Genomic DNA, 26,441 nt, shown 5'->3' on the forward strand with positions numbered 1-26,441 from the left:
AACAGAAAAAAAGAAGAAAAGAAAATGCAACCCTAGCAAAATTGAGTGTGTGTTCTACTTATATTTGTGTGCTTTGGGTTTTTTTTCTAATCAGTACTAATGAAGTAGCAGCTAATTTGCTTAATGTAAAAAATTCCTCTATTGTGTTTAGTTTCATTGCTGAGTTAGATAGACTCTAACCCAAAGATTGCAAAACCTGCTAGCAACTAACCATTGCAATGACTGTGATGCCTGATTATATGACCTTTTAAAGAATAGGTCTTTTAACTTTGCTCAGTTCTTAGAAGAAAAGTCAAAATAAAGCTATGGTCTTAAAAAAAAATATTCATTTCCAGCAAGGACCAGAACTATAAAACTTCCCTAGAAACTGTGGTATGTGATCTGCTTTCACACTGTTTTGGTCTAGCACTACAGAAGCATGAAGTTCTGATGACTAGATGAGCTTTCATTGGCTATCAGAACTTGTCACTTGTGCAAAGTGTGTTTAACTCACATGTGCTAGTCGATCAAATCTGGCAAAGAGTTCATTCAGCATTCGGACCAACTCCTGGGCTGACAAAGTTGTAGAGAGGTTGGTGAATCCTTTAACATCTGCAAAAAGAATGCTAAAAAAAGAAGAGGTATTAATATTCCAGTCTATTTCCTTTGATAACCAAATGTCCTAAGTTATCTTCTAGTAATTTACTAGTGAAGGGTCATTTTAAAGTCATGCTACCTTTGCTCTAGACTTTTGGAGATTCTGGAGTACCAAATATAAATATTGAAGGGACTAAAGAAATACTAGCAAGTATGGGAAAGGATTTTGCTAAAAATGTGTGTAATGCAGTTTTGGATTTTCAAATCATTCAGGAAGATATAGTTAAGCCTTAATAAGCACAGTTGTCCCCTTTTATCAGTGAGAAGACTGAGGCATAGGGCACCCATAATATAAAGAGCTGTATAAACAGATAGGCTTGGCATCCAGCTGTGTGTTAGTATCTGACAGTGTTCTTTGAGGGTGGGTTTATATAGAGCTGGTTTTTAGAGTGTGTTTGACTTCACCGATTTCAATTTTGCGTGTGATTTTCAGACTTTACTTATCTATGTTCCATACAAGACTCAAATCCTAAGACAACAGATTCATGACAGTCTTGATATATACCAGGCTCAGGCCAGCTTTATTGCATCTAATTTTAGGGACTTGGCAGAAGTACCTGAGTTAAAGTATGAATCTTTATTTGGATAATTCCTTGTTCTTTCTGCTGACTTCACAGGGAGCCTGGTGTGATCGTACTTTAAATTCAGGTGCATCAAATTGGGTGCCTGAAGTTATGGTAGGATCTTAGTCAACAAGCTAGTTGCAAACAGAGCTCTAACCTATATTTCAGCAATCTGAATTTTCTAGCCATGCAAATTCAGTTGTTCATTATGCCTACAATGAGCACATGTGAATATAGAGAAACATACACAAACGAAGTCCGTGGTGTGCAAGCTATCACCCAGACCAAAGCATGTAACAGCTCAGTACTTAGCAGCTGAAGAAAGGAAAGTATTGTCTATTTTAAAAAGTAGTAATGTTCAAAAAGACACATATCATGCTGGCATAGACTGGAATTAACCCAAATGAACCTTGTTAGCACTTCAAAGTCAACGAATAACTGGTGTTACAATCTGAGTAGCTGAAGGTCTTTCATTTGTGTTGAACAAGATCACAATTTGACAGTGTCTGAGAATCACTAATGTAACCAATAATAAATATAGTAATAATCAGGTGGACAATAAAATATGACTAATGATAATTCAATTAATCTTCAAACGTATGGACTGGTAAGGGTCTGGGTGTGGATTAAGTAAGGGGTTCACAAACTGGATAAGATTTTTACCAGTGAGAAAAAAACAATATTAAAGGGTAAAGTACCAAATTACGCAAAGAGGAATTAATATTAGTAATAGCTTAAATTGATAAAAATACAATTTTTAAACAACTAATTTCTAGTTTTCATTACCAAAAGAACAAAACAACTGTAACTGCATACTAATTTTAGAGGTTCATATAGCATTGGTTTAGGTAGTGTTCAGTGCTCAACATTTAAGCAAAAATAAGGTGAAACCCAATTTTGAAAAGTCCCTGGCAATATACATGGGAACCAACCAGTATCTGTGCTCTAAAACACAGAGAATCTTCATTTTAAATCTCTTTCAAGCATGAAGGATGTTTCAACTTTTCACCCCAACTACAACTCTTTTCCATTCAAATAGAAGGGCTATCTTCTCCCTGTTTGGATTCTTCTACAGCAACACTTACTCTGAGAATGAAAAAGGGTAATGGAAGATATTTTAATTCAGTGCAATTCACCCTTTTTTAAAGGTCCTTGATACTTTCCACCAGATTTAACAAAATAATATGTCTGAGCTACTGAAAGGCCACAGAAGCAGCAAATAATCAATTTGCTCTTTTGCAGAAGTTCAAATCATGTTTATTGAACTTATCCAGACAAAGTTATATTTGGGTTTCGTCAAAAGACCAAGTTATATTTGGGTTTCATCAAAAGGCAAAGTACATGCTTTCCTAGCAAACCATCTAACATCATATCCAAGGATGTTTATTTTTCACTTCCTTCAGTGACGGCGACTCAATCATTTTCCCTTGTGGATTTGGACAAACTTGTGGAAAATGCTTCTGGCTTAGCTAAACATTCTGATGGTTGGGAACCAAAATAAATTCAGAGGTTCTGTAACATCATAGACTGGAAGCTGATAATTCTGGTGTAAATGTACAGTTAGGACTTATTACCTTGAATAGCAGCTTATAGGATAACTATCACCTTGCCACTAATTTCAGGAGAGACAACATTTTGAGAGGGGAATTAAAAAGGGAACTGGAATTAGGAAAATGATAATAAGAATGATTGAATGAAATGGCTACTAAACAGACGAGCTGCATGACATGTCTACATCTTTGAGAGCATCTTACAAGTCTTCATCTCATTTCTCAGCGTGTGGAGTCAACCAGAAGGTTGTGGCAGAATATGTGTCCACATGCAGGCAGGGGTCCCCTTTCTGTGCAACCCTGACCACTTAATTAAAGTGAAAAAATACACAAATGGTCCAGGCCCAGTGTTCAGTTCAAACGGGTCTTGCCATGGCAAAGGCATCCAAGGCATCTTGATGAGTAGGCACCAAAAAGAAGGCACCGAAGTGCTTATCTGCTCAGGGATTAAACAAGGGTACACTAATTTTCTAATTTATAAATGAATAAAGCACCAGAGGGGAAACTCTCCAGCAAGAGACCCTGAGCAGTATCTGAGACCTTAAACATCGAAAAGAGTCTCCTCCACCCACCTGACATTCTCATAACGATGAATGTAGATCTTATGAAACTGGTGTTGCAAATGTTCATCTTCTACGTTGGTCATATCATTTATCATTTCCAGGACTACAAACCGTGGTAAGACAGAAAGCACCAGCCGTTCCTAAAACAGAGAGGAAACCAAAGTGTCAGTATCTATCTGAATTAGTACTTTACAGGAAACTGTTTGAGCTCTGCCCTATTTAAAGAGCTGGATAACTGGCAATTTAAGATGTGACCCTCCCCTCTAAAAATTCTAGCTCAGACCATTTGTGATAATTCACATTACCAACCTGAGTCCAGAATATGGACACTTCTGTCTCCTTCCCTTCCTAGACATTCTTCCCTCTAATGTTTTAACCTTCTTGTTGATTATTTAAAGATCCATCCTACTTATTACCTCCATTACAAGCTTCTCACTAAACAACACTTACAAACATAACAAGCAGTGCATTTCAGGCAGTGGTAGCATGATTAACAGATATAAGCCGGAGGAATTTGAAAGTCCTCAGCAGCAAGTAGGACCAGCTTTTTTACTGTTGTTTATTTGTCAGAACTTACAGACTGTGTGTTTAGCATTCATAAACTGTACAATTAATAATAAAGCTGGAGAATAAATAAAGCAAAAAATATGCAGAGGAACCTGATTCCTCTTCACTTAGTGAAAAGGACAGCATTTAGACAAAGCTTAGTCATATTGTCAGAGTTTAAAGACAGGGATAATATAAACTAATGCACCCCTAAGAAATGTTTTATGGGAAAGATTTAGCCATAGACTAGTTTGTATATTAATAGGGTTACAATAGTTAACAGGAACTAAGTTTTAAAGTGACTTGGGAATCTCACAGTCTTCTCAACAGTCTGTGGCATTGAAGTGCTTACATCATTTTGACAAATGGGACTGGGTTTCAAAGTTCCTTGAAAACTCTATATGTAATCTCAGAAATAAGCATTTATATGTGTCAGTGAAGCAGGTTTCCAGGATGACTCATTTGGCTTGTGGCCCACTTCACCTCTTTTTTGAAGATCCCCCCCAGGACAGGTTGTGGATTGAACTGCTCTGCTGACCCAGAGCTGACCATTCATTTTCCCAAAGACCTTGTACAATCTCCCTGCCCCATAATGGATTCACATCTGTTCACATCATACAGTAAGGGCTGTACAGCAGCAGCCACAAAAATGGTTAATGGAATATATAGCCTTCTCCCATGCCCAAACTCATGTGGAAGTAGGGAGAATGGGTTGCTCTGCAGATGACAGCCTGCTCCTGGCCATCTTTTAAGCCTTAAGGGAGGAGACAGGCTTTCACTGGTTCACTGTATGGACATTCATGGCAGAGTGCTTGTCGAGAAAGAAGAAATTAATTTATTGGGTTGTTTGCATAGGGTGATGCTTGCATACAGTCTCAAATCTCCTGAAACGGACAGTTGGTTGCTGGTGGTGGCGGGAGTCTCCACTGCAAGGGTCCTCATGGCAGTGTCTTCAGCTAGGTCAGCAGAGACTCCTCACATGACTGTTCTGCTCAGTTCTTATAACCTGGCTGGCCTGTGATCCCATGTGACAACCCCCGTGCTACATAATTCATCACTACTGATTTATTTTAACCACATACTAAACACGTCTTAAATATCTAAACTACCTACAAAAAGCTAGTTCGATAGACCATTTCTGCAAGGACAGTTTCTACTGGTTATTTACAAATGTCTTATCTATAGACAATTAAATAATTTCAGCAGCAGGAATCACCTAGAAAAGGTCCTGGATGAGACACTCCACCAGAATATTAATTAACACACCGAAACATATAAATGGGACTAGACAAAGCAGGAGTTGCATTTGGGAATTTCTAGAACTGCCCCGAATTCCCAGTTCCTATAAGAGTCCATCAATGTTTAATTGTGAAGGTTCAGTCAATATCCTGCTGTCAGGGTGGTTCCAAGTCAGTCCATTGTGTCCAACCAGTCTATTATCTCATTTATACAGATGACTAGCCAAGGAGCTGCTGGATCACACAGAGAACTGGCAACGTAAGTCTACTCTGTGAGCGCACATCCCCCCCTCTGGTGCTAGACCATAATTATGAAAATAATTTCTTTAGTTATACTTGTAATTCGTGTCCCTTAGCTCTTTTCACACATGTAGATGTGTTATGCAGTTCTTCTGAGAAGGGCTGACTGTTCTGCTCATGTGCAATAGGTCCAGTCATGCTCTGCTTCTGGAGGAAGGTGCATGACCCCCCTGAGTCAGCATTTGCAAATTGTGCATCCAGGACTCAGGGCTAGCATGTCTCTTGACTGACTGATTTAGCTAGGAACAATGCAAATGAATTTAAATAAAGCCATTCAAACTGTCCCTTTCTACGAGGAAGGCTGGAGAACATATTCAGCATTTCCAATGAGTTTTGTTTCTGTCTCAGGAGCACTCAGGAAAAGTAAATATTTGAAACTAGTTGAAGTGCCATATAAATATATACATGCACAAGTTTATTAAGAATTTATATTATTAATGTATATTAGTAGAGTATCAGTGTATATTAGTTTATTATTAGTGTGTATATACAGTACATCAGTGCATATTAGTGTACATATATGTATAGTATTAGTGCATAAGTGTGTATATATATATATACCCAAAGTGCTGTTTTCCAGACCCTGTTATAATATAACAACTAACCACATTTAAGTAGGGCCAGGCAAGCCCTCAAAAGATTATTGACTTCTTTCACAAAAGCTCTAGATCATGCCCTGAGAGATTTTGCAATGTCCCTGTTTCAGTGGCTCATCAGTTTGACAGCTTCGGCAGATTTTGCAAGTATCCCACCCAAATCTGTTTCTCTGCAAGTTAAGCTTTCTTTTTATCCTTCCAAAGTGGGTATGGATAATCATTGATTGCCCCCACCTCGGTAACAATCCTTCTCTACTGAAATACTGTGATTGTGTCCTCTTGCCCTCAGTCTTGCTTTTCCAGATTAAACAGATTTGTCCAGTATTGGAATATATCACTCCAAATCACTCTGAGGCAAAGCTAGCAGGTTTTCACTGAACTGACTCCAAATTATTAACCATCTTTTGCTTTACAGGATTGCAAAGAGTGAAATCTTACTGAACTAAAGAAGAGAATGTCAGTTCTGTAAGCTACTTATCACCAGATTTCAGGTGACATTTGGGGGAATAGGATGGGTCTAGGGAAAACCAGATGTGAACTTCCAAATAGGGCACATGCAGAGACTGTAAAGAAGTGGAAGACACCAATGAAGAAAGTCCTCCCAGGCAATGCCCACAGAGGAAATACAGTGTAGTATGAATTTATTCCTGTATTTTCAAAGAGGTTTAGTGATACTACTGTGTATAGGGGATGGAAGTGGTTTCCAGACCAACTCTTCCCTTTCATACTTAGGAAAGGCAGATATTTCCATAAACCCTTTCTCCACCCCTCTTGCAAGTTTGGGAATTGAGATCAGTGTTGAACCCAGACATGAAGTGGGAGCAAAAAGATATCAGGAAATCAATTTCAGAAAAGAAAATGCTCAAAGGTTTCAAAATCCCTTTACTGAAAATATGCATATGGAATAAAATAAGTAATTTAAAATAATGTCATATAAAAATTTGATGAGAAAAAGCATGAGTCCTGGAAACAGCCTTATAAGTTTTAAGATGTTCAGAAATTCCAATAGATTGCAGCTCTTTAGGGCTAAGTCTTAGTCAACCTTTTAAACTGTAAGGAAACAATTGCTTCATCACCAGTGTTGTCAAGAAGTTCTTAACTGAGAAGGAGCTGCAAAGTAGGACGTAAGATCAATTCCAGAGGAGTCCTCACGCAGGACAGAGCCCATCTTATAAAATCTAATTACTAGTATGAAGCTAAGTTATCACAAACATCGTAAATAGATATGCTTTGTTTATGACCATTTCTAGGCAGGCTCAATCCAAATCTTAACATTAATTTCTGATTATTTTTTTTTTATCAGCTAAGCCAGCCTGATCTTACTTTGTGTCCTGTTCTAGCCAGTCAGGTGAAAAATTCATTCTTACCATCACTTCTTGGCAATGGCCATTTCCTTTGATTCCTATTGCTTTAACTTTGGCTGAAGACCCTAACTTACAGAGCATTTGCATTTTCTATGCATATTTCTTACTTATTCCTTACATTAGGAGCAGTCTTTTCTTCCATTCATATCTCAGCTCTCAGACCTCAGAAGAGTTTTGGTCTCCTAAAGGACTATATTGGTCACACTCAGGATAAATATGAAGATAAAAGGCAATTTTAGGTTGTTTTAGAAGAATATGGTTAATTCTTGCACCAGCTGTAAGGAGGGAACCATCCCTACTGAGTACCATAGAGTGAATACAAATGAAAATGCACTCCACAGAGAATACAATGCTTCTTGGCATTGAAATCCTAAATCTTACAGAAGGGAAGTGTTTTGATTCTAAGGTTTCAGGTTCTCCTATCGCCATAACAGTATCTTGGCATTTTAGTTCGGCACTGCTTAGCTTTTTTTCTGGCTGCAGTTGCTTACCCCCATGGTTGTTTTAGCATGCTCCAGTGAGATGATATTTAAAGAGGAAGACTGGGCCACTTTTCACAAGTGCCAAAGTACGTAGCACCCAGGGGTCCTGGCTTCAGTTCCTCCCTGTACTATCAGTTTTCTTGTGGAAGATTAAACGTGTTATATGCACTTTCTGCTTTCTGCCAGAAAAACTGATGTTGAGGTGGTTGTGAGGCAACTTGATGTTAGGAGGATATAACATAAACTAATATTATCCAGGCTGTGGGATATGTCCCTTCCTGAGGGGAAAAAGTTGTTCAGAGAGAACAAGACAGAGCAAAGAGGGACAATAGGTGGAATGAGAGAGAAAGGCAAAACAATCATGAAAATTCTGGGTTTGATGCCAGCGGGATTAGATGCTGTGGATGAAATGTAGCCATACGTGAAACATCTGAAAAAATGAAGGAACCCCTCCCCAGCATTCACAGGAGGCAACATCTTTTCTAACTTACAACTTTCACAGTGAAGTTCATGAAGAATTCCCACTCTGAGCAGTCTTAGTCAGCAGTTAGTAAACATTCCTCTGCTACAATGAAAACACATTGTGCATAAACACCTTCATTTGTCTAGATGGCAGCCCCAGCCGAGGTGAACTGTACATTTACTTAAGAAGGCAAAACACATGCTGCTCATAACTTCTGCTGAAGTGGAGGTGTGTAACGCTCCACTCTGAGATGGCATCTTTCTCCTGGGCTCCTGCCTGCATAACATACTGTATTGGTTTTGTGCGGCAAGGTTTTGGTAGCTGGGGGGGGGGGGTTACAGGGGTGGCTTCTGTAAGAAGCTGCTGGAAGCTTCCCCTGTGTTCGAGAGAGAGCGAGCCCATACCAGCTGGCTCTGAGACGGACCCGCTGCCGGCCAAGGCCGAGCCAGTCAGTGATAGTGGTAACGCCTCTGTGATAACATTTTTAAGAAGGAAAAAAGTTTGGACAGTGAGGAACAGCCGCCAGAGAGAGGAGTGAGAACATGTAAGAGAAACAACCCTGCGGACACCAAGGTCAGTGAAGAAGGAGGGGGAGGAGGTGCTCCAGGCACCAGAGCAGAGATTCCCCTGCAGCCCGTGGGGAAGACCCTGGTGAGGCAGGCTGTCCTCCTGCAGTCCAGGGAGGTCCACGGGGGAGCAGATCTCCACCTGCAGCCCGGGGAGGACCCCACACCGGAGCAGGTGGGTGGCCGAATGAGGCTGTGACCCCACGGGAAGCCCACGCTGGAGCAGGTTCCTGGCAGGACCTGTGGATCTGTGGAGAGAGGAGCCCAAGGAGCAGGTTTTCTGGCAGGACTTGTGACCCCGTGGGGGACCCACGCTGGAGCAGTCTGCTCCTGAAGGACTGCACACCGTGGAAAGGACCCATGCTAGAGCAGTTCGTGAAGAACTGCAGCCCGTGGGAATGGCCCACATTGGAGAAGTTCGTGGAGGACTGACCCCATGGGTGGGAGCCCACGCTGGAGCAGGGGAAGAGTGTGATAAGCCCTCACCCTGAGGAGGTGAAGCGGCAGAAAATAACGTGTGATGACCGTAAACCCCATCTCTGTCCCCCTTGTGCCGCTGGGGGGGCTTGGTGGAGAAATCCAGGAGTGAAGTTGTGCCCGGGAAGAAGGGAGGGGTGGGGGGAAGGTGTTCTGAGATTTCGTTTTATTTCTCATTACCTTACTCTGGCTGATTTGTAATAAATTGAGCTAATTTTCCCTAAGCTGAGTCCGTTTTGTCCGTGACGGTAATTAGTGAATGATCTCTCCTGTCCTTATCTCGACCCACAAGCTTTATGTTATATATTTCTCTCCCCTGTCCAGCTGAGGATGGGGGAGTGATAGAACGGCTTTGGTGGGCACCTGGCGTCCAGCCAGGGTCAACCCATCACACATACTAACATACAAGTTGAGAGAAATGAGACTCTACTAATCTTTAATCCACCTGTTCTACAAACCTTTACTAAATCAAGGGCTGCCTTCAGGACAGAGAGAAAAAAAATGATGCAAGGCAGTGATAGCTGATATAAAGCAGGCAGTGAGCTACCATGCAGTGAGTTCATCCTTTATTATGTTAAAAAGCCCCACTCAGACCTTCCATTTCCCCATAAAGGGTGGTATTAATTTTAGCACATCTGCATTGTCTTGACTTCCTTCCACCTTTCCCACCTGGGAATTCTACTGCCTTCCACTTTTCTTCTGATGTGTTAACACTGTATGGGGTGCTTGTGATAGCAAGAAGAAAACCAGTCCCTCAGGAGATCCTTTACACTCCTGCAGGTTTTCACAGGAATGTCTAGCCCTAAGGTAGCTCCACTCTCAAAAAAATGTCCCATGGCATCTTAACATGGCATATTTGGGAAGAGCTGCTGATTGATATTCCAGGAACCAGAAATATTTTTGATATTTTGTGTCATCCAGCCTCCCATAACAGAAGGCACTTAGGCTATATATTGTTTTATTCCTTCACTATTAAGATACATTGCTCAATATGACCACGTAATAAATCCACCCTTTGAATAAATCAGATCAGTCTTTCAGGGAGCTGTATGATTAAAGTGTTCGGTGAGTTCCTGTGAAGATACTTTCACAATAGCACAAAATCTTTTCACTGTAAAAAGAAATATGTTATTTCCTAACTTATCCTTGTAGGAAGACAAATAGGAAAACAAATTCAAAAATAAAAGAAGATAAAAGAGAGCAAATAGAAATCCTGGTTACTATTGAACTGCTTATGAAATCTGTGATAAGAGAACATAAAAAAGGGCCATTTTTTCATAGACATATGGCTAAAATGGAGAATGTACTTTTTTCAAAACAGGAAAAGCTTACATTCCTTGTTTGCATTCACTTAAGAAGGTATCAAGCTCTACAATGTTTATTTAGAATAAAACGTAGTTCACTTGGAACATGTTCACTAAGCCAAGAAAAATATGTCCAGCACATTTGATGTCTTAACTTTCATGCTACTCATTAAGGTAAGTTAAAAGTTCTTGGCTGCACATAAGATCTGGCAATGACCCATAAAACAGAGGTTAATTAGTATGTCTCTGTGGCAGTCCTCTATTAATACTGTAGCATGTGAAGAGCTCTTGTCAGGATCACAACTGAAAGTGCATATACAGCTCATGTCACTATTCTGTATTATGTATGTCCTGTTATGGAGAAACACTACAAGAAAAATAACACATAAGTGTGTATGTGTCCCAGTGTGTGTATGTATATATATATTTTTCAAGGCACTCCAGCCACCAGTCAATTCTCTGCTACTGAAACATTCAAAGGACAGGAAATTCTTCTGTGTATGGGCATCAGCTGTCCTTTGCTATTCCAAGCTGCTCTTACACCCCACCAGACTGACGGGGTGGTGGGGGTGCTGAACCAGGGTCCTTCCACAAATTGGGCACTGAGAGATGGACTCTTGTGTGGGTCATGTCCAGCCTTTCTTTTCCTACAGCTGATGCTAATGTTCTATGGACCAAGTTCTGTTCCTCTTTACAGGCCTTTCACATCACTTTTCTTCAGTCCAGCAGTTAAAAAAGATTTTCAGTTATCCAAGAATGACTATCAAGTCACTGTCTCCTTCATATAAAGATCTTTGCCACATAACTCCCCTTTAAACTAGTTAAATATTATTCTCATTTCACATATTTAGATACTGTGACACAGAAGAACAGCAAAAATGTGTGGAGATCATGTGCAAAAGAGCAGTAGCAAATCACACAGAAGAAAATTGCAAATTTTTTTATAATCTTCTGTACCTTACTATTTGCATGATTAAAGAGCCCTCACATTTCTAGTCAGTCTCTCCTGGAAGGCATTTTCAGGGAGGGAGGGAAAGACATGAGAAAAAAAATACCTTCTCTTTTTCAGAGAAAAGCCTAATAAAGAAGTGTCATGAACTCTAGGGTGAAGGAAACTACATTATCGAGCTTTGCTGAAAGCTTGCTAGTTGAGCAATTGGCTAAGTGGAGACAATTCAAAGGTGAGCAGCAGTAGTGGTAAGTGGTTTGAAAAGGAACAGTGATATATTTGTTGGAGAGAAAAGACACAGGAGAAAGAAGACGGCAACAAAGGGATGTTATAAAATAGCTGGTGATCTATTCTTCTATTTACCATTCATGACATGAATCAGCCCGAGTCTTTAAGATGGAGCAGTCAGACTTCAGAGTAAATAAGTGAAGAAAGAACCCAAAGAATAACCAAGTAAAAGATAAAAGACCAGTAGAAATCCCTAAGTGTAACAGACTGATGGTAGAATTCAGGTCTGGATTCAGACACCTGAATTTTGGTGACTACAATGTAGGTATGCCTAAGCTTCCATTTTATCCAGTGAATCTGGAGACATGCTCAACAGATCAGATGTAAATGACTACTTTGGTGTCACTACAGCTCTCTCAGTGCTCCATTGTCTGTATTGACTAGATCTGAGCTGACTGTAGCAGAAGCTCAGGGGTGTAAAGAGCACATAGTCAACTAGTTTAGGAGGAGTCTAAATATGGAGCTGACTCCTGCGTAATCTACTCCTTCAGGAAAGTTTAGGAACAGTGAAATAAATCCTGCAGTGATAAAGCAAATTAATTTCATGAGTCAAACATGTCTGTTTAAAGTCCCAAGACTATAACATTGATACTTTCTTTAACGCCTGCTTCTTGATTTATGCACCTGCAATAGTCAATCTTTGTTGAACAACTTCTCTGTGGTCTGCGTGCACTGATCCCTTGCGTCCATTGTACTGAAATCAGGGGGTATCAACAGTGCTTACAACTGCACAAATGTAGCTAGGCACATCCATGGAAAAGTGGGACATGTTCCTGATGAATAAATAACAACCTTTGGAACAATTTTTGAGAACGGTCAATGAACCAGTGCACAAGGTCTCAGTCTTGTGAATAAAAACTGAACTGGAGACCTTTCCACTGGTGCTGATCAAAGAAAACAAAATACCAACAAGCACAAAACATCAAGAAGCACAAAACATCAGCAAGCAATGTGGGGTCTGCAGGAGGTTGCCAAGAGGAAGGTCACACTCCCCAAGGTTTCCCTGAAGATCATGCGAGGGTATCACCCCTGCAGGGTCTGCTGTTTGCAGAAGCTCACTGCACTGATTCCCCTTAGATGGCACATGGCAAATGATGAAATGCTGCCTATACTTCCCTGGGATTTTCCTTTGTTTCTCAACATCTTCATCAGGGTTGGCTTTGCCAAGGGATGAAAAGCCCCTCTTGAATGACTGTTGAACTCAGGTTTTGTTCTTCCTCCTCTACATGTACTTTCAGGTGGATGAACCTACGTATATCTTGTGGGAGGAAGTCTTTGGATTGGGGAACAAGTTGCTTATGCCTGTTCTCAAGACACATCTGTAAAACTGGAGTGGACGTACCCCAGAAATGTTTAACTCAACAGTGACTCTAGAGAAACTTCTCCACACTTTTCATTTTGATTTTTAAGAATTATTTTGCCAGAACCATCAAGCTTGGCTTTAACAATATTTACAATTAATATCATAGAGGCTTTATTGTCTTAAGCACTGAACTTAATAGCATAAGAAAAGGGCTGTTGACAGCAGTGGTTTTAGACTTTCAGGAGCACATGAGCTTTTGTTATGTTTAAGGGAAATAGATAAGAATGGTATTGTTTTCTACTGAAAAACTGACAATGTTCAGAATAGATGTAATTATTGTAAATGCCACTCTAGAAAATGGGAATTAGCACCCCTCGTTCTGATGAACAGCTCTAAAGAGAAATTTCTTCATTCTTTACTTAGTGAACAATGAACAGTCTATTTGCAGCTGTTCTTTCTTGTGCATTATCGAGACAATGGCAAGTAATTTAAAAATATGGAAGGACATGCAATATCTAATATGTTCAGATTTGTGGGGTTACAAGGTTGCCTGCTAGCTTTTACTACTTACTGCTGCAATATGCAATATGAGCTATATCAACTTTATTTAAATTCAGGCATTTACCATTCCCACTCATCCCAGCCATGACTACATGTTCCATTTAGGCATCTGCTGTTCTCAAAGAGAAACAAGGACAGATCAACAGGAGGTTTTGGAGTCTCCTTTTGTTTAGTTATAAGCTATGAAACATAGCTAGAGTCTCATCCAAACTGATAACCCAGTGTTTAGGAGAGTTATGACTTTTTATAACTGTGTCTAATTAGTTGTTAACTGAGAAGCGTTATAAAGTTTGTGGTAACGCAAGAAAGAAAAAAGCTTTTTCCACACACTTCTTGTAGGAAGGACATTTTATCCAATTGTTTCTTCAATACTATTGTCCAGAACAGCATGAGACGATATATGTAGCACATGCTGAAAGTACTGCAAGATACTGCTGGTCCTCTGCTTTGGTTGGCTGATGAGTGGTTTGAAGATTCAAGTACCTGAAGCTACATTACAAAATCTTGGCAGGGCTTGATGGTTAACAATCCGTTTCTAGGTGGCAAGGGAGGTGCCTTTCTCATCAGCCACTTGCCTATGTAAGAAGATTGCAGTCTTAATACCTGCTTACCCTGTGCTCCCTGAGCTGTAGAAGGCTGATTCCAGGGCTGCCAGTTTGTATTTTCATGCCTTCTTAGTAACATTTTGGCTTCATAAACACCTAGCTGATCCTGTAGCATTCTGGGAAGTCGTGGAACAACCCTCCCTGTTGTTTTTTTTGGCATGGTGCCTGTTACTGCTTCTGTGTGTATCTTTTAAGTGAAAAATTGTATTCTTCCATAAAATACTTACAAAAATATTTATAAAATTATTTCTAAAAACAACATGATTAATCATGAAACTAAGTGTAGCCGATGCTTACACCGTATGGCATGGACGCAATGAAACAGCTCACCATAAGGCCACGTGAGCACCACCACTAACTTGTACGGGAGTGGGTGGGAGCCCATGGCTGGGGCAAAGAGACGCAGGGAGGAATTCTGTCTGTAATGAGTACAAGCAATGGTTAATAATTCCAGATCCTCTGGATCCTAACCCATGATTTCTTACCTCCTGAATGAAGAGCACATTAGACTTACATTCCATTGTGAAACCCAGCCATGTAACAAAGATGTGGTGGAAAGCAGAAGTTGTTATAAAAAAATTTGTATTACCATCCCGTCTTGTTGACAAGGACATTTATGCTTAGTGGTGATACTGTCCAGCCCCATAGTAATCCATTAGACATATCTAATACATGGAAAGACAATTTTTATAGTTTCGTAATTTTGTTTCTTCCAAATCTCATGGTGATTTTTTTTTTATTTATTCTTTATTAAACAATTGTAGAGAAGAAAAATATCCCGAAGACAAAAAAAAATTGTATGGAAATAAGACATATAGCTCAACAAAAAGCATTGCACTATCTTCTAGTGTACTGGCTTCCATAAGTTTCAGTTAGTTTGGACAGGAAGGATGGAGTCATACCTTAAGAACAGGAGAAAGATAGACACACCTACTGGAGACTGATTCCATAATGGCATAATCTTAAGCTATTCATTATTTTACTGGAATAGAAAATGAGAGCAAAACAGCTCCCTCAACTCAATTTTGCTCTAAAAATATCAGAATAGTTCCATCTGACTTTAATGTCTGTGGTGCTATGCCCTGGTACACTTTCACTTCTCTAGGGCTGTTTTGACTCCTCTGCTGTTGAATCTTCATGTAGGTGTTCCGCACTGTTACTACTTTCTATTCATTTAGATGTTTTTTTTCTTTTTTTTTTTTCCTTTTTTGCTGTTTCAGAAATTACTAGGCAATTTCAGCAAAATAGACATTTCTCAACAGTACTAGTTATTACAGCTAATGACATGGAAAATTTCAGAAAGCAAGCTCACATGCCATTTATTTTTCAGCTTTATATGACTAATTCACTGCAGAACAACAAGATGGAAAAGAGCTAGGAGGTCATCTGTTTTGGTCAAAACAAGGAATAAACCTTGTCAGAGACTTACAAGACTCCAATACTAAGCAGCACAAGCTGGATAAAACTTCTCCTGGGAAGTTTCTGTAGGTGTGAGTAATGGTCACCTTCTGAAAATCAAATCCCTTTTAATAGGCTTGTAGGTGGGTACTTAAAACCTAATGGTTTGAAAGAACCTCAGCCTATTCATAAATGTTAATCTAAAAATTTCATCTTACCTTAAATTATCTCAGCAATGGCATCAGTGACTTGACTCTGGCTAGCTCAGAATTGATGCATGGACCACAGAACCTCTCCATTAATTGCGAAGCTTGTAAGGACATTTTCAGAGTCCTCCTACAGTAATTTAGGGGTATTAAGGAAAGTTAGTATAAACTTTCCTTAGCACCCTGAAAGTTCTGATCCTGAATGAGAAAGAAAAATGACCTTAAAATGAGTAAGTATATTCAGAGCTCAGGAAAGGTACTACCCTGATTAATTTGGAGCCTGGAGTTCTTTATTTAAGCAGAGGTGACTGTACTGCAGACCAGCTGGCAGAAGTGTCTCATCGCTGTAGGGGGCTGAAACTATTTCATTCCCCTTACTCATTTCACCTTTGTCCACCTTCCTGAGACAATCAGCAAGGGTCACTAGTCAGTGGCAGCTGTGACAATGGCTTTTTTTTTTATTAGATACCTCTCTCTTTAGCAAGGAGCTGAGAATGCAGGAGGCACAGGCCACCAAAACCTGATCAACAAGCTATCAGTCCCATTCATTATTGACCAGCACAGCATTTGAACAACCTTATTTAGAGATGAAAAAAAAACCCCAAACCACTTTTTTTTTTTTTTCTTTTTTTCTTTTCAGAAAGTAGTTTTATCACTACTGAATCCAAAAACCATCTACTAATGAGGGGAAGCGGAGGTTTCCTTCTCACCAATTTCTTCTGGGGAAAGCTCCCATGCCTGAAGTCCTGACACTCTTTGTGATTATTTTTCTTCTGTATAAATTACAGTTCAGGGTCTGATTCCCATCTTTCTAACATTGGCTGCAAATCTCATTATTCTGTTTGAGTCCATGTGACGACTCCAGATTTGCAAGGAATGGGAGAGAAGGCAGAGGATGATTTTTATCTTGATTTTACCTTAGATTCCTACTTGAAAGCAAAATGTGGGGTTTATGCTCTGATGATAAGAAACAAACATCAGCAGCAAATGTGAAGGAACAACATCTAAAATCTGACATGTAAAATGTTGTGTTTTCTACTGCAAGTGGGTTAAGCAGATAGGGTGTTCTGAGACAAGAAGATGTAGAAAATGTAAATGCTGGTCCTGTGATGTGTTCCCTGGTACCTACAAAAGCATAAGTGCATGTAAATATTGCTTCCTCCCACCCCAATAAGGAGGAGAAGTCTGTCAATAGACTTAGGAAACAGGTCACCTACTGAATCACACAATACGGACATGGATTGTGAAGAACAATATACATTTTGCATATTCCTTTTTTTTGTTGGATTAACCAGCACATTATACTTTGAGTTTGATCCTCTAAGTAGCAAAGGAGCAATGCCGAGAACAAATTTCTACTAGGATCGTGGTTCTTTAGAGAAAAGCACCAAGATGAAAGTCTGGATAACTGTGAAACCTTTCTGAGCATCTTACATTTAACAGATTGTTTCCTATAAAGAAAAATAGCTGACTAAAATGTAATATCTAAGCAGAAGTTTACATAGAATATTTAATTGTGAGGTTGTTGTTTGCCCTTTAAAATTAAAGCCTCAATTATTGTGATTATGATTTTTATTTATGAAGCATTTTAAACTACTTTTACAATGAAAAAGGAAGGTCATGTGATCTCTAAAATTCAGACTACTCTTTTTTTAAACGAAATCTGAACTTTATCCTCATACCAATTTAGAGGGATTTTCATATTCTTAGCACCAATATGAAAAAAGATGACTTTATAGTGTTTAACCCTCTTAAAGTGTCCTTTCCAATCCCAGTCCAATCTGCTCTTTACTTTAGAGGTTGCAAAGTACTGATGGTTGATTAAAATCTAGATCTGTAAGAGCTTGATAAAACCTACACAACATGTAAGCTTCTTTAAACAAAACAAAACAAAAACCCAAAACCAACAGAGTTCATCAATCTGCAGAGAGCCTCTTAAAGCTGTGGGAAATATAGATTGTTGCAGAGGAAAGTGTGAAAAAAATCCTTTGAAAGCAGAGGTAGAAGGGAAACAAATTGTCGAACAGAAGAGTTTTCTAATGGAAAAAGAGATTAAGACAGGATTACAGTTTTTCCACAGATAACAGGCAGGAGAGACTAAATATGCCAACAGTAGACTGTTCTGAAGACTAAGGGGTGTCTTCTCCTTCTACAGCCCTCGTACCCACACTGGAAAAAGAGAATGTGTGTTCATACCCAGAAAACAAAACAACCCTCTTCTCACCTGCGCAAATGGTTCTTTAGGGTGGTTGAGATCACATCTTTTATGGAAATTGAAAGAAATAATATCCAAACTGTTTTAACTTTTAAAATGAGCTTTAATTGAATTTGTGGAATCCCCTGTGAGAAATAGATTAGCTGGAAAGTAGGTGACCAGTAAACCAGTGGCAGGACTTGCAGGGAGGAAAAGTCTGCTAGGGTGTTCTCAGAGAGGACTCTTCTCATTAGACCATTTAATGAAGAACAGGTTTTTCTTCTTGTTCCCCACTAATCTGACCAAACCCATAATTATGTTTGCAGATGCCTGTCTTCATCCCACCTGGATGCAAAGCATCCCCAGAAGCCCACTGGATCAGGCATGATGCCAGCCTGGAACTTCTCACCTGAGCACTCCTTGCAAGACTAAAGCCAGACAGTGATTGTTCCCCACCAACAATCTTAGTTGCTCCTTCTTCTAGCCTTCACCTCCATTTCCTCTGCCAGCTAGACACCCGAGAAAATATTCATAAGGCTTAGGAAAGACATTGAGAAAAGAGTTTTATTTCCATATAAAAGGACTTTCTCTTGGTGGAATTTGAGATGGTGCCTGCAGAGAAAGGGGCCTGCTTGCTAAGGGCTCTGTTGAAGTGGCATGTAAACAGTACAGCTAAAGAGACTAATGCGTTGTGGCTTTAGTACCTTCTAGCACTAGGTAACTCCACTGAAACTGCACAAATGTACGGCTAAAGTAGAATAATTTCTTCTATTTGGTTTCTCAGGGTTTAAAAACTGGAGGATTTCTTTCTTTGAGTTTAGTCCCTCCCAACAGCTTAGCACAGCAGTGGCAGTGCAGCTTTGTTGGTGAGCTCTGCACACCAGGGAGGGAGATTTCTTTTCATGAATGATGCAGAACCTGCTAAAGTGAGAAGAAGAACAAACACCTCACCAGAGAACAAATATAAGCATCGCACAGATCTGGACTGATTTCAGCTGTCATCTCAAACAACTGCAGAGAAGTTCCTTTTTTTATAAGATACCATCAGGAGCTCTAAATCTACCAGAAATAATGCAAATAAAAAGTTTGAGAGAGGCTTTATGTTATTTTTTTTGAACTCTAGCCTAATCCACAGGTTATTCATGTTAGTAGGATACAGTTGAACAACTTTGCTTAGCTTGAAAGCAGCTTCACACCCATATTTCCCTATTGCTTTCTCTCTCCTTCATTAGTCTTATTGGTCTATAGAGGTCTTGGATGGAGAGTCGAAGTGTGGCCATGACACAGAAGTTTCTTAATTATGAGTAAAATGACTTTTCTCTGAATAGCAGTCCTGCAACACTGTGATCTTATTACAAGATAAGAGATAAGTGCTGGGCTGATTTTTAAAGCCATTTAGCTACTTAACTTCTGTGATATTCCCTTCCTGGTCATTTTAGGCCTCCATTTCCAGCTTCAGTCATAAGAAATTTCATAAGTCAAATATTAACCTCCTTGCACAATAATTGTTTTCAGGTATGTGTTACTTGGTGTATGTATGTGTGGTGGAGGAAGAGGCAGAGTGACAGTCATCTGAGAGACTCTTTATAATTAAATGGTAGTATTTGAGGGTTTAAAATGTTAGACAATTTTCAAGTAAAGATGAATTGCTGGAGAAAGAGCAGGTAAGGACACCAGAGATATATTATAAATTCAATTCTTCATAAAGTCATCATTTCAATATGTGTCTGGATTTATTACGTCATTCATTTAAAACTTAGGGATTTTGGATGATGAGAAACAGAAATGAAAATGAAATTTAAGGCAGGTTCCTGCTCTTCATTAAGGCAATTTCACAGCATTTTCACAATGAGGGAAATTACATAGTCATTGTTTTTGAAAGTTTTGCAGTAGCTAATTAAGAAAGTGAGTTATACTTTCTATTTTCATTGCCCAGATATGATAAAAGCAGAATTACCTGCTGTGTCCTTACAATAAAATCAAGGTAAAAAGGAAGACAGTGTTTCTGAAGTGGTTATTAACAAAGTACAGCACTGGGTGTCAACCTTTATGAAACACATAGAAATCAAATAAATATATTGACTCAAAATTTCAGACAGGTAACAGAAAATGATGATATTGCTGGAATGAAATGGACTTAAGGAAACTGAGAACCTCATGTGTGTTGTTTATTCATAATTATAAGGTGTTGAAAACAAAACTGGAGGACATTTTATGGCTGCTATGTTTGGTTGGTTGATATAGCTACATATCTTAAGCACATGCAGCTCACTACATTTCACTAGAAAATATTTAAATTAATGATTTGATCAATAACTGGTAAACTGAGACTGTTTTTACAACACCTTATTTTGTCTGTGCTACCTTCTCTAGCTTGCTTCTCTGATATTTCTATCTTTCTATGATACAGTTTTTCTGGTACTCATCAGCTGTGGAGTCTCACTTAACTAAGCCAAGCTGTGAAATGTTTTAGATGTTCATCAAAATTCTAATTTTGTAATGAAAATTGGGAAAGTAGACACAGATGTTCCCTCACTTTCACAGAGTGCTGGGATTTCCAAATGGTGTCACACAGATAATGCCGTACCGTTAAGTACATAAACATCATTAGCAATGACTGCTGGAGTAATTTGTCTTTGTATCCACAGTACTGTTCACTTTATTAATAGAGTAATTAGAGTTAGAAAATTCATTGTAATTGAAAATGCTAATATGTACTTGTTAACAACCCCAGGTGCTTAAAAATAAAAAAATAATAATAATAAAAAATCAAGTCCTTGATGAATTAGTCACTTTTGAAAATACAACTAAAACTCCTAACTTTCTGAAATACTTCTGAAAATTTTACTCAAAAGTCCTGTTGAGAGTAAATAGTAATGGGACAGGAAGGATGGAAAAAGATGTAGGAGCTTAATTGGAAACACAGAAACTGGAAATTAAGTCACTTAAAGCTTTGAAAAATTTTGGCCAGGCTCCTTAAAGTTTTTTCCATCATACAGGTCTGCACTTCACCCTCTTCCTTCCTTTGCAGTAAATGAATGAATTGTAACTAGCGTAAAAGCTGAACTTGCACCTGAGGATATTTTCTGTGGGCAATGAACCAAAGGAGCTAATTCAGATTTACAGAGACTATACATGGCACACAGACATTTCTACAGACTAAAATGGCCTTGACTGTCAAAATGGAAAACCTCAAAACAATACTGAAATAGGGCAAAGAGTCCTTAAACCCTGAAAACCCCTGAAAAGGAAGAGTCTGCTGGAAAATAACGACACCTGGAAAACAAACTATCACATCTAATTGTGCAAATTTCACCTCAGAGTAGCACAAACAACAAAAAAGAGGTTTTTGCCCCTAGTGGGATTTTGGTAGTTTCACCTTCTATTTTCAACACACTTTAAAAAAAGTATGACGGCAAATTAATGAAACTTCATTCACTGAAAAAAATTCAGCTCGTCTATATGAAATTTATCAGGAAATACAGAACCTTCTCTTGCTTTTCATGAAAATACAGAACCTGATACTTTAGAAACTTTATATTTGCATTCCATAAAACCTGCAAATACTCATTAGGGGATTCTTAAAAATCTCTGAAACCTAAACAGATCCTTACTTATCAGTATTATTGTTTCCTTGTACAACTCCACATATCTGAGGTACCTCTCACTTGTCTCTGAAACATAGAATATAAAATGTTTGGCTCACAGTCGGGTGACTTTCCATGACTGGCTCTTTTAGGCATTACACAATACTGAATAATGATAGCAATAGCATTTATAGTTATTAGAATGACGGATGATTAGAGATGACAAATCTAAGGGATACTGAGAAATTGGAAGAATCATTCTGAGAGTGCAGAAACTTGATTTCTTAGTTTCAACAATGCACAGTAAGGAACTGAAGTATATCTGAAGCATTTATATAACCATTATAATTATAAAAAATTTGACTTTTATTCTGCAATTACTTATGGAAGAGCATACCATTCCTTGTTGCATTTTTTAACTCATGCTGTTTTTTCTTACTTTAATTTTACTGGTTTTCTGATTTAAACAAAGTAAGGACAAAACCAGACCCTGTAGGACCTACTTGTCAAGCTGTCATACTTCATATGACGTGTCATATGTATGAGGTGTCATATGTATGACATGTCAATACAATTACCCATTGTAATTATCTATTATTTTCAGTTTAAGAAGTAGAAGCTGTGTGGGGTGGAAGCAAACCTTGAGAGATTTTAATTATGTCACCCATTACTATAAAAAGTAGCAGTACCACCACTGAAAGCCACAAAAAGCTTGACCTTGCTGTAAGAAACCTTAAGTTTGAACCATTTATGAGAAGTGGAAATAAATCAGAGTGGAATACAATTTGGAATTCTTGGAATTATTATTTGGAAGAATTACACAAATAATTATTCCTCTATTTTCTCTGCACATTTTTAGCTCCTTAGACACATTTTTAGAAATTTCCAGAAGCCACATCACAACTATTGGCCTGCTCATGCTTTCCCCCCCCCCCCTTCATGTATCAGAGCTATTTTCTAGAAAGTCATAGAATGAATTTATTAAACTTCATTAGGATTAAATCCTTACTTTTAAAAATATGATATGCATCAACAGGTAATATGATTTTTATATTCGTGTGAACTACAGACCCCCTGTATGAAGAAATATATGTCTCCAAGATAGGAAAATGCTAGCAGTCGTTGAATTGCTGCCTGTGGATACTGATCAAGTGAACATGAACAACCTGCTCAAGAAAAGCAGTCACCTAAAATGTGACGTTGCCAGTCTTCTTAAAGAAGTTATGCTTAGAATTCACTTAAATGAGCCACTCCTTCAGAAGCAAAGGGAAAGAACAGAAGACTGATGTAAACAGGCTCTCCATTCCTCAAGACATTCCAGTATTGGAATATTTTGTCGTTGTTGTTGCAAATACAAATGAAAAGCTGAACAGTATATTATATGTATTATAGATATATATATTTATAGGTGTGCATAATAACACAGTTTCAAAGTTCCAACAAAATTGATGGGAAATATTTGAAAATATTTTGTTCCTAAATTTTGGGTTAGCTTATCATTACATTGGGTTTTAGATGAGATCTTTCATTTGGTGCCCTGATGTCTGTATTTTTCTCTTGTGGGCATTTTCGTTGGCCCAAATACATTTTCCCTTATGCATTTCCAGTCATATGATGCCTATGACACACTACTTTTTGTTTGGTTATAGGTGAGTCTCAACTGCAGTGAGGTAACTCTCCAGGAAGTTCTGTCTTCAGGGGACAGCACAGTCCTGAAGCCTTGCAAGGCACTGGGCCAAGACAAAATGCGCAGTTCAACATTGACTGATTAAAAACAAATACTTCAGATCCAACCCCTACTTTCCCCCTCACCAAAAAAAAAAAAAAAATTGATTTTTTTAACCCCACCCAGATGGAAACAATCTGTCTTCATTTTCCTAATAGGAAATAAAATTTCAGCAAAATTGAATTTCTCAAAAAGAATGTTGTCTTTGTAGGAATTTCATTTTCCATGAGAAAATAAAATAATTCTGATGGAAAATCTTCAGAATCATCTGGAACAGGGGAATTTTTTGTTAATATTTTGTGAAGATTTTTATGATGAACTCTACAAAACAATGATCAAAGTAAAGCTTACAAAATATTAGTTAATAAAAGATTAGACAAGAAGAAAAATGCAAAAAAAACCCAAACTAACAACAACAAAAAAGCCATAAAAATGTGGTCCTACACTCAAAATGAGAACAGAGCATCCTAGATAGCATCCCTCAAAGCCTCTTCAGTCAGCAATGGCTGGAGAGATGTTCTCGCCCAGGTAACTTGTATTACTCAGCACAGTCATGCATTCATACTGACTCATTAGTCAGTAAAGTCTAGAATATGACTTCTTCCTAGATCTCTGTAAAAGAGCATGACTTTCAAGAGGTAAATGAAATAAAATTGAGAAGTAATATATGTATCTATACAACCGGACAAAATGAATGGCTAAGATCATTTCAGAATGAAATAGCAGTGTAACATATATATATACATATATATGTTATATTTTTATATATATATATATATATATATATATATATACAGGCAGGTTGTATTTTGACCTTAATGCAGGTTTTTAAGCAGCAGGTGAACCTTCTGATCTTTCAGTGTGAATGCAAAGTATGTATAGCATGCTACATCTCATTTCTGCTCTCTTGGTACAAAATAATAAGCAGCAAACTTCTTTTTATTCAATGCCTCTTATTCTGGATTGGAAAAGATGATTTATCTGAGAACAACCATACCTGCTTGGATCAAAAGTTCATGTAACCCAGTATGGTATTGCGCACAGTGGCCAAAAGGAAATTTTTAGGGAATAGTTTAAGAACAGAGAAAGCATATGGTAATACTTCTCTGCAGCAACCTCCTAGCTCCAAAAATTCATCTGTGAGGCAGATGTTTGAGTATTTTCTCTGCCTAGATGGAGTTCACTGCCATGAACTTGCTTAGTTTTCACTTGACTGGTACAAGTTTTAGTATGCACAACACTCCAAAACATGAAGATCCCCAGCTTAACCCCTCTTGTGTAAAGAACCATTTTTAAACACCTGCCAGTTGCTGTTTCATTTGATGGCCTCTTCTTGTATGGGAAAGAACAATGAACAGCCATTCTCTATTCATCCTGTTTCCCAGCGAAAATCTTTAAGAAGCATCAGATCAATACACACCAGGAAAATAACAGCATGAAACTCACTTAACCTGCACAAATCAGGTGGCATCACATTGGAGTCAGCAAGGCTACAAAAGCCCATTCTTGTCCAATTATCAATTCCAGTTAACACAAAAATAGGACTGTTTCTCCAATACCTGTCGCTGATTTTCTGTCTCTAGCCTCAGTCTGGCTTCTACACATCTTCTGGTCTCCAGGAAGGCTTGACGTTGTGCTCTGTCTGATAGGTAGCTAATGAAGATTCCTGCAGTGTTCATACACATAAATAACACTGCCTGAGCCGCTATCTGCAATGAACAACAAATAGGATTTGATTAGACAGAAGAAGCAAAAATATCTGTTTAAAAAGAGAAAGAGAGAGAGAATGACTGCTCTGCAGTCATGTAGGCTGTAAAAACAATGGTTAGGAAAGTTTGCATAAAAGAATCTCTTGGATCTTAATTAGAGGCATCAAACGTGTAAAATGCTCTCTGCCTTGAGGAGGAAATATGCAGTTTTTGGGGGCATTAAACTCTAGTTGAACCAAAAACAATGTTTCTAAGAACTGACTCACAGGGTTTTAGTCAGGAATGATTACAAACATAATTAACAATTTGTTTTTGCACTGCCTCTTCTGTAAAAGCAACTTTGTGATTTGTTTCGTGGCTTAGTTTGAGAAGAGAGCCATATTAAGGAAAACAAAGAGTGTCAGTTAGCTAAGAATTAATATCAGTATTAATAGTTATTCTGTTATTATTGACCAAATTAAATAAATTCATTTTCAGCTGATGCCAAAGCACGAGCTTGCACAATCTGAATCCTGAACCATTCAACAGGGGAAGCTGAAAGGATAACCAAATTCTTTCATAGCCTGTGCCTGTATACATAGACCTTTTCTCCACTGGGGCCTACGCAAGAGCTGCACTGTTTTTCCTTGCAGAAGGTGCGTCACAGCTTCTTGCTTTGCAATATGAATTTAAAAGAACCAAATGGGAGGGGATCCTTGAACAGTGTAAATTTCAGTGGCTTATTTGTCTTTCATTGATGCCTCTTTGTGCTCTGTACGTTTGTAAGGCAGGGCACATCAACACCACTGAAGTGAGGATTGTCTGGGAAACTGCGTAAGAAACTTATAATATTTGCATGCACCAGAGACGGAACACTGACCTGCAGTTTCAGCACCTTTACCCAATACCTCATCCCTGTTATAGGTTGGGAATTCATGTGAACTCCTCTCATTTTCCACTTGATCCCACCTTTTTTTAAGTTGTAAGAGGGTCAAGAGTGAAAAATAAATCCAGAAATTGTTAATAGTCCTCAAATGCATCACATAGGGCCAAACTGCTCTGACTGCTACCTTAGCTAGAGAAGCCCTCGGGGCAGAGTGAACCAGCTGAACATCTGCAAACCGCAGCTCCCCATCTTCCTGCCAAGCTCCAGCCACAGCCACTGTGCCGGTGAGGTCCCACTGAGGGCACCCTGACTTGTGGGATCACACCTCTCTCCCAGTGGCAGACCAGCCCTGGAGCAGGAGGGGGCTACATTACCCTGTGGCCACATCACCCACCCAGCAAA

General features: G+C 38.7%; 1 protein-coding gene across 1 annotated transcript in view; it reads right to left on the bottom strand.

Moving 5' to 3' along the window:
* ADCY8 (adenylate cyclase 8) overlaps nt 1-26,441 on the bottom strand; it is a 131,509-nt gene that overhangs the window by 75,318 nt on the left and 29,750 nt on the right. Inside the window, 3 exon segments of the mRNA XM_075023966.1 lie at nt 494-605; nt 3,322-3,452; nt 25,025-25,174. Of these exon segments, the coding sequence (XP_074880067.1) occupies nt 494-605; nt 3,322-3,452; nt 25,025-25,174 (393 nt within the window).

The sequence above is a fragment of the Buteo buteo genome, chromosome 3 (genome assembly GCF_964188355.1).
Source record: "Buteo buteo chromosome 3, bButBut1.hap1.1, whole genome shotgun sequence".
NCBI classification, from domain to species: Eukaryota; Metazoa; Chordata; class Aves; order Accipitriformes; family Accipitridae; genus Buteo; species Buteo buteo.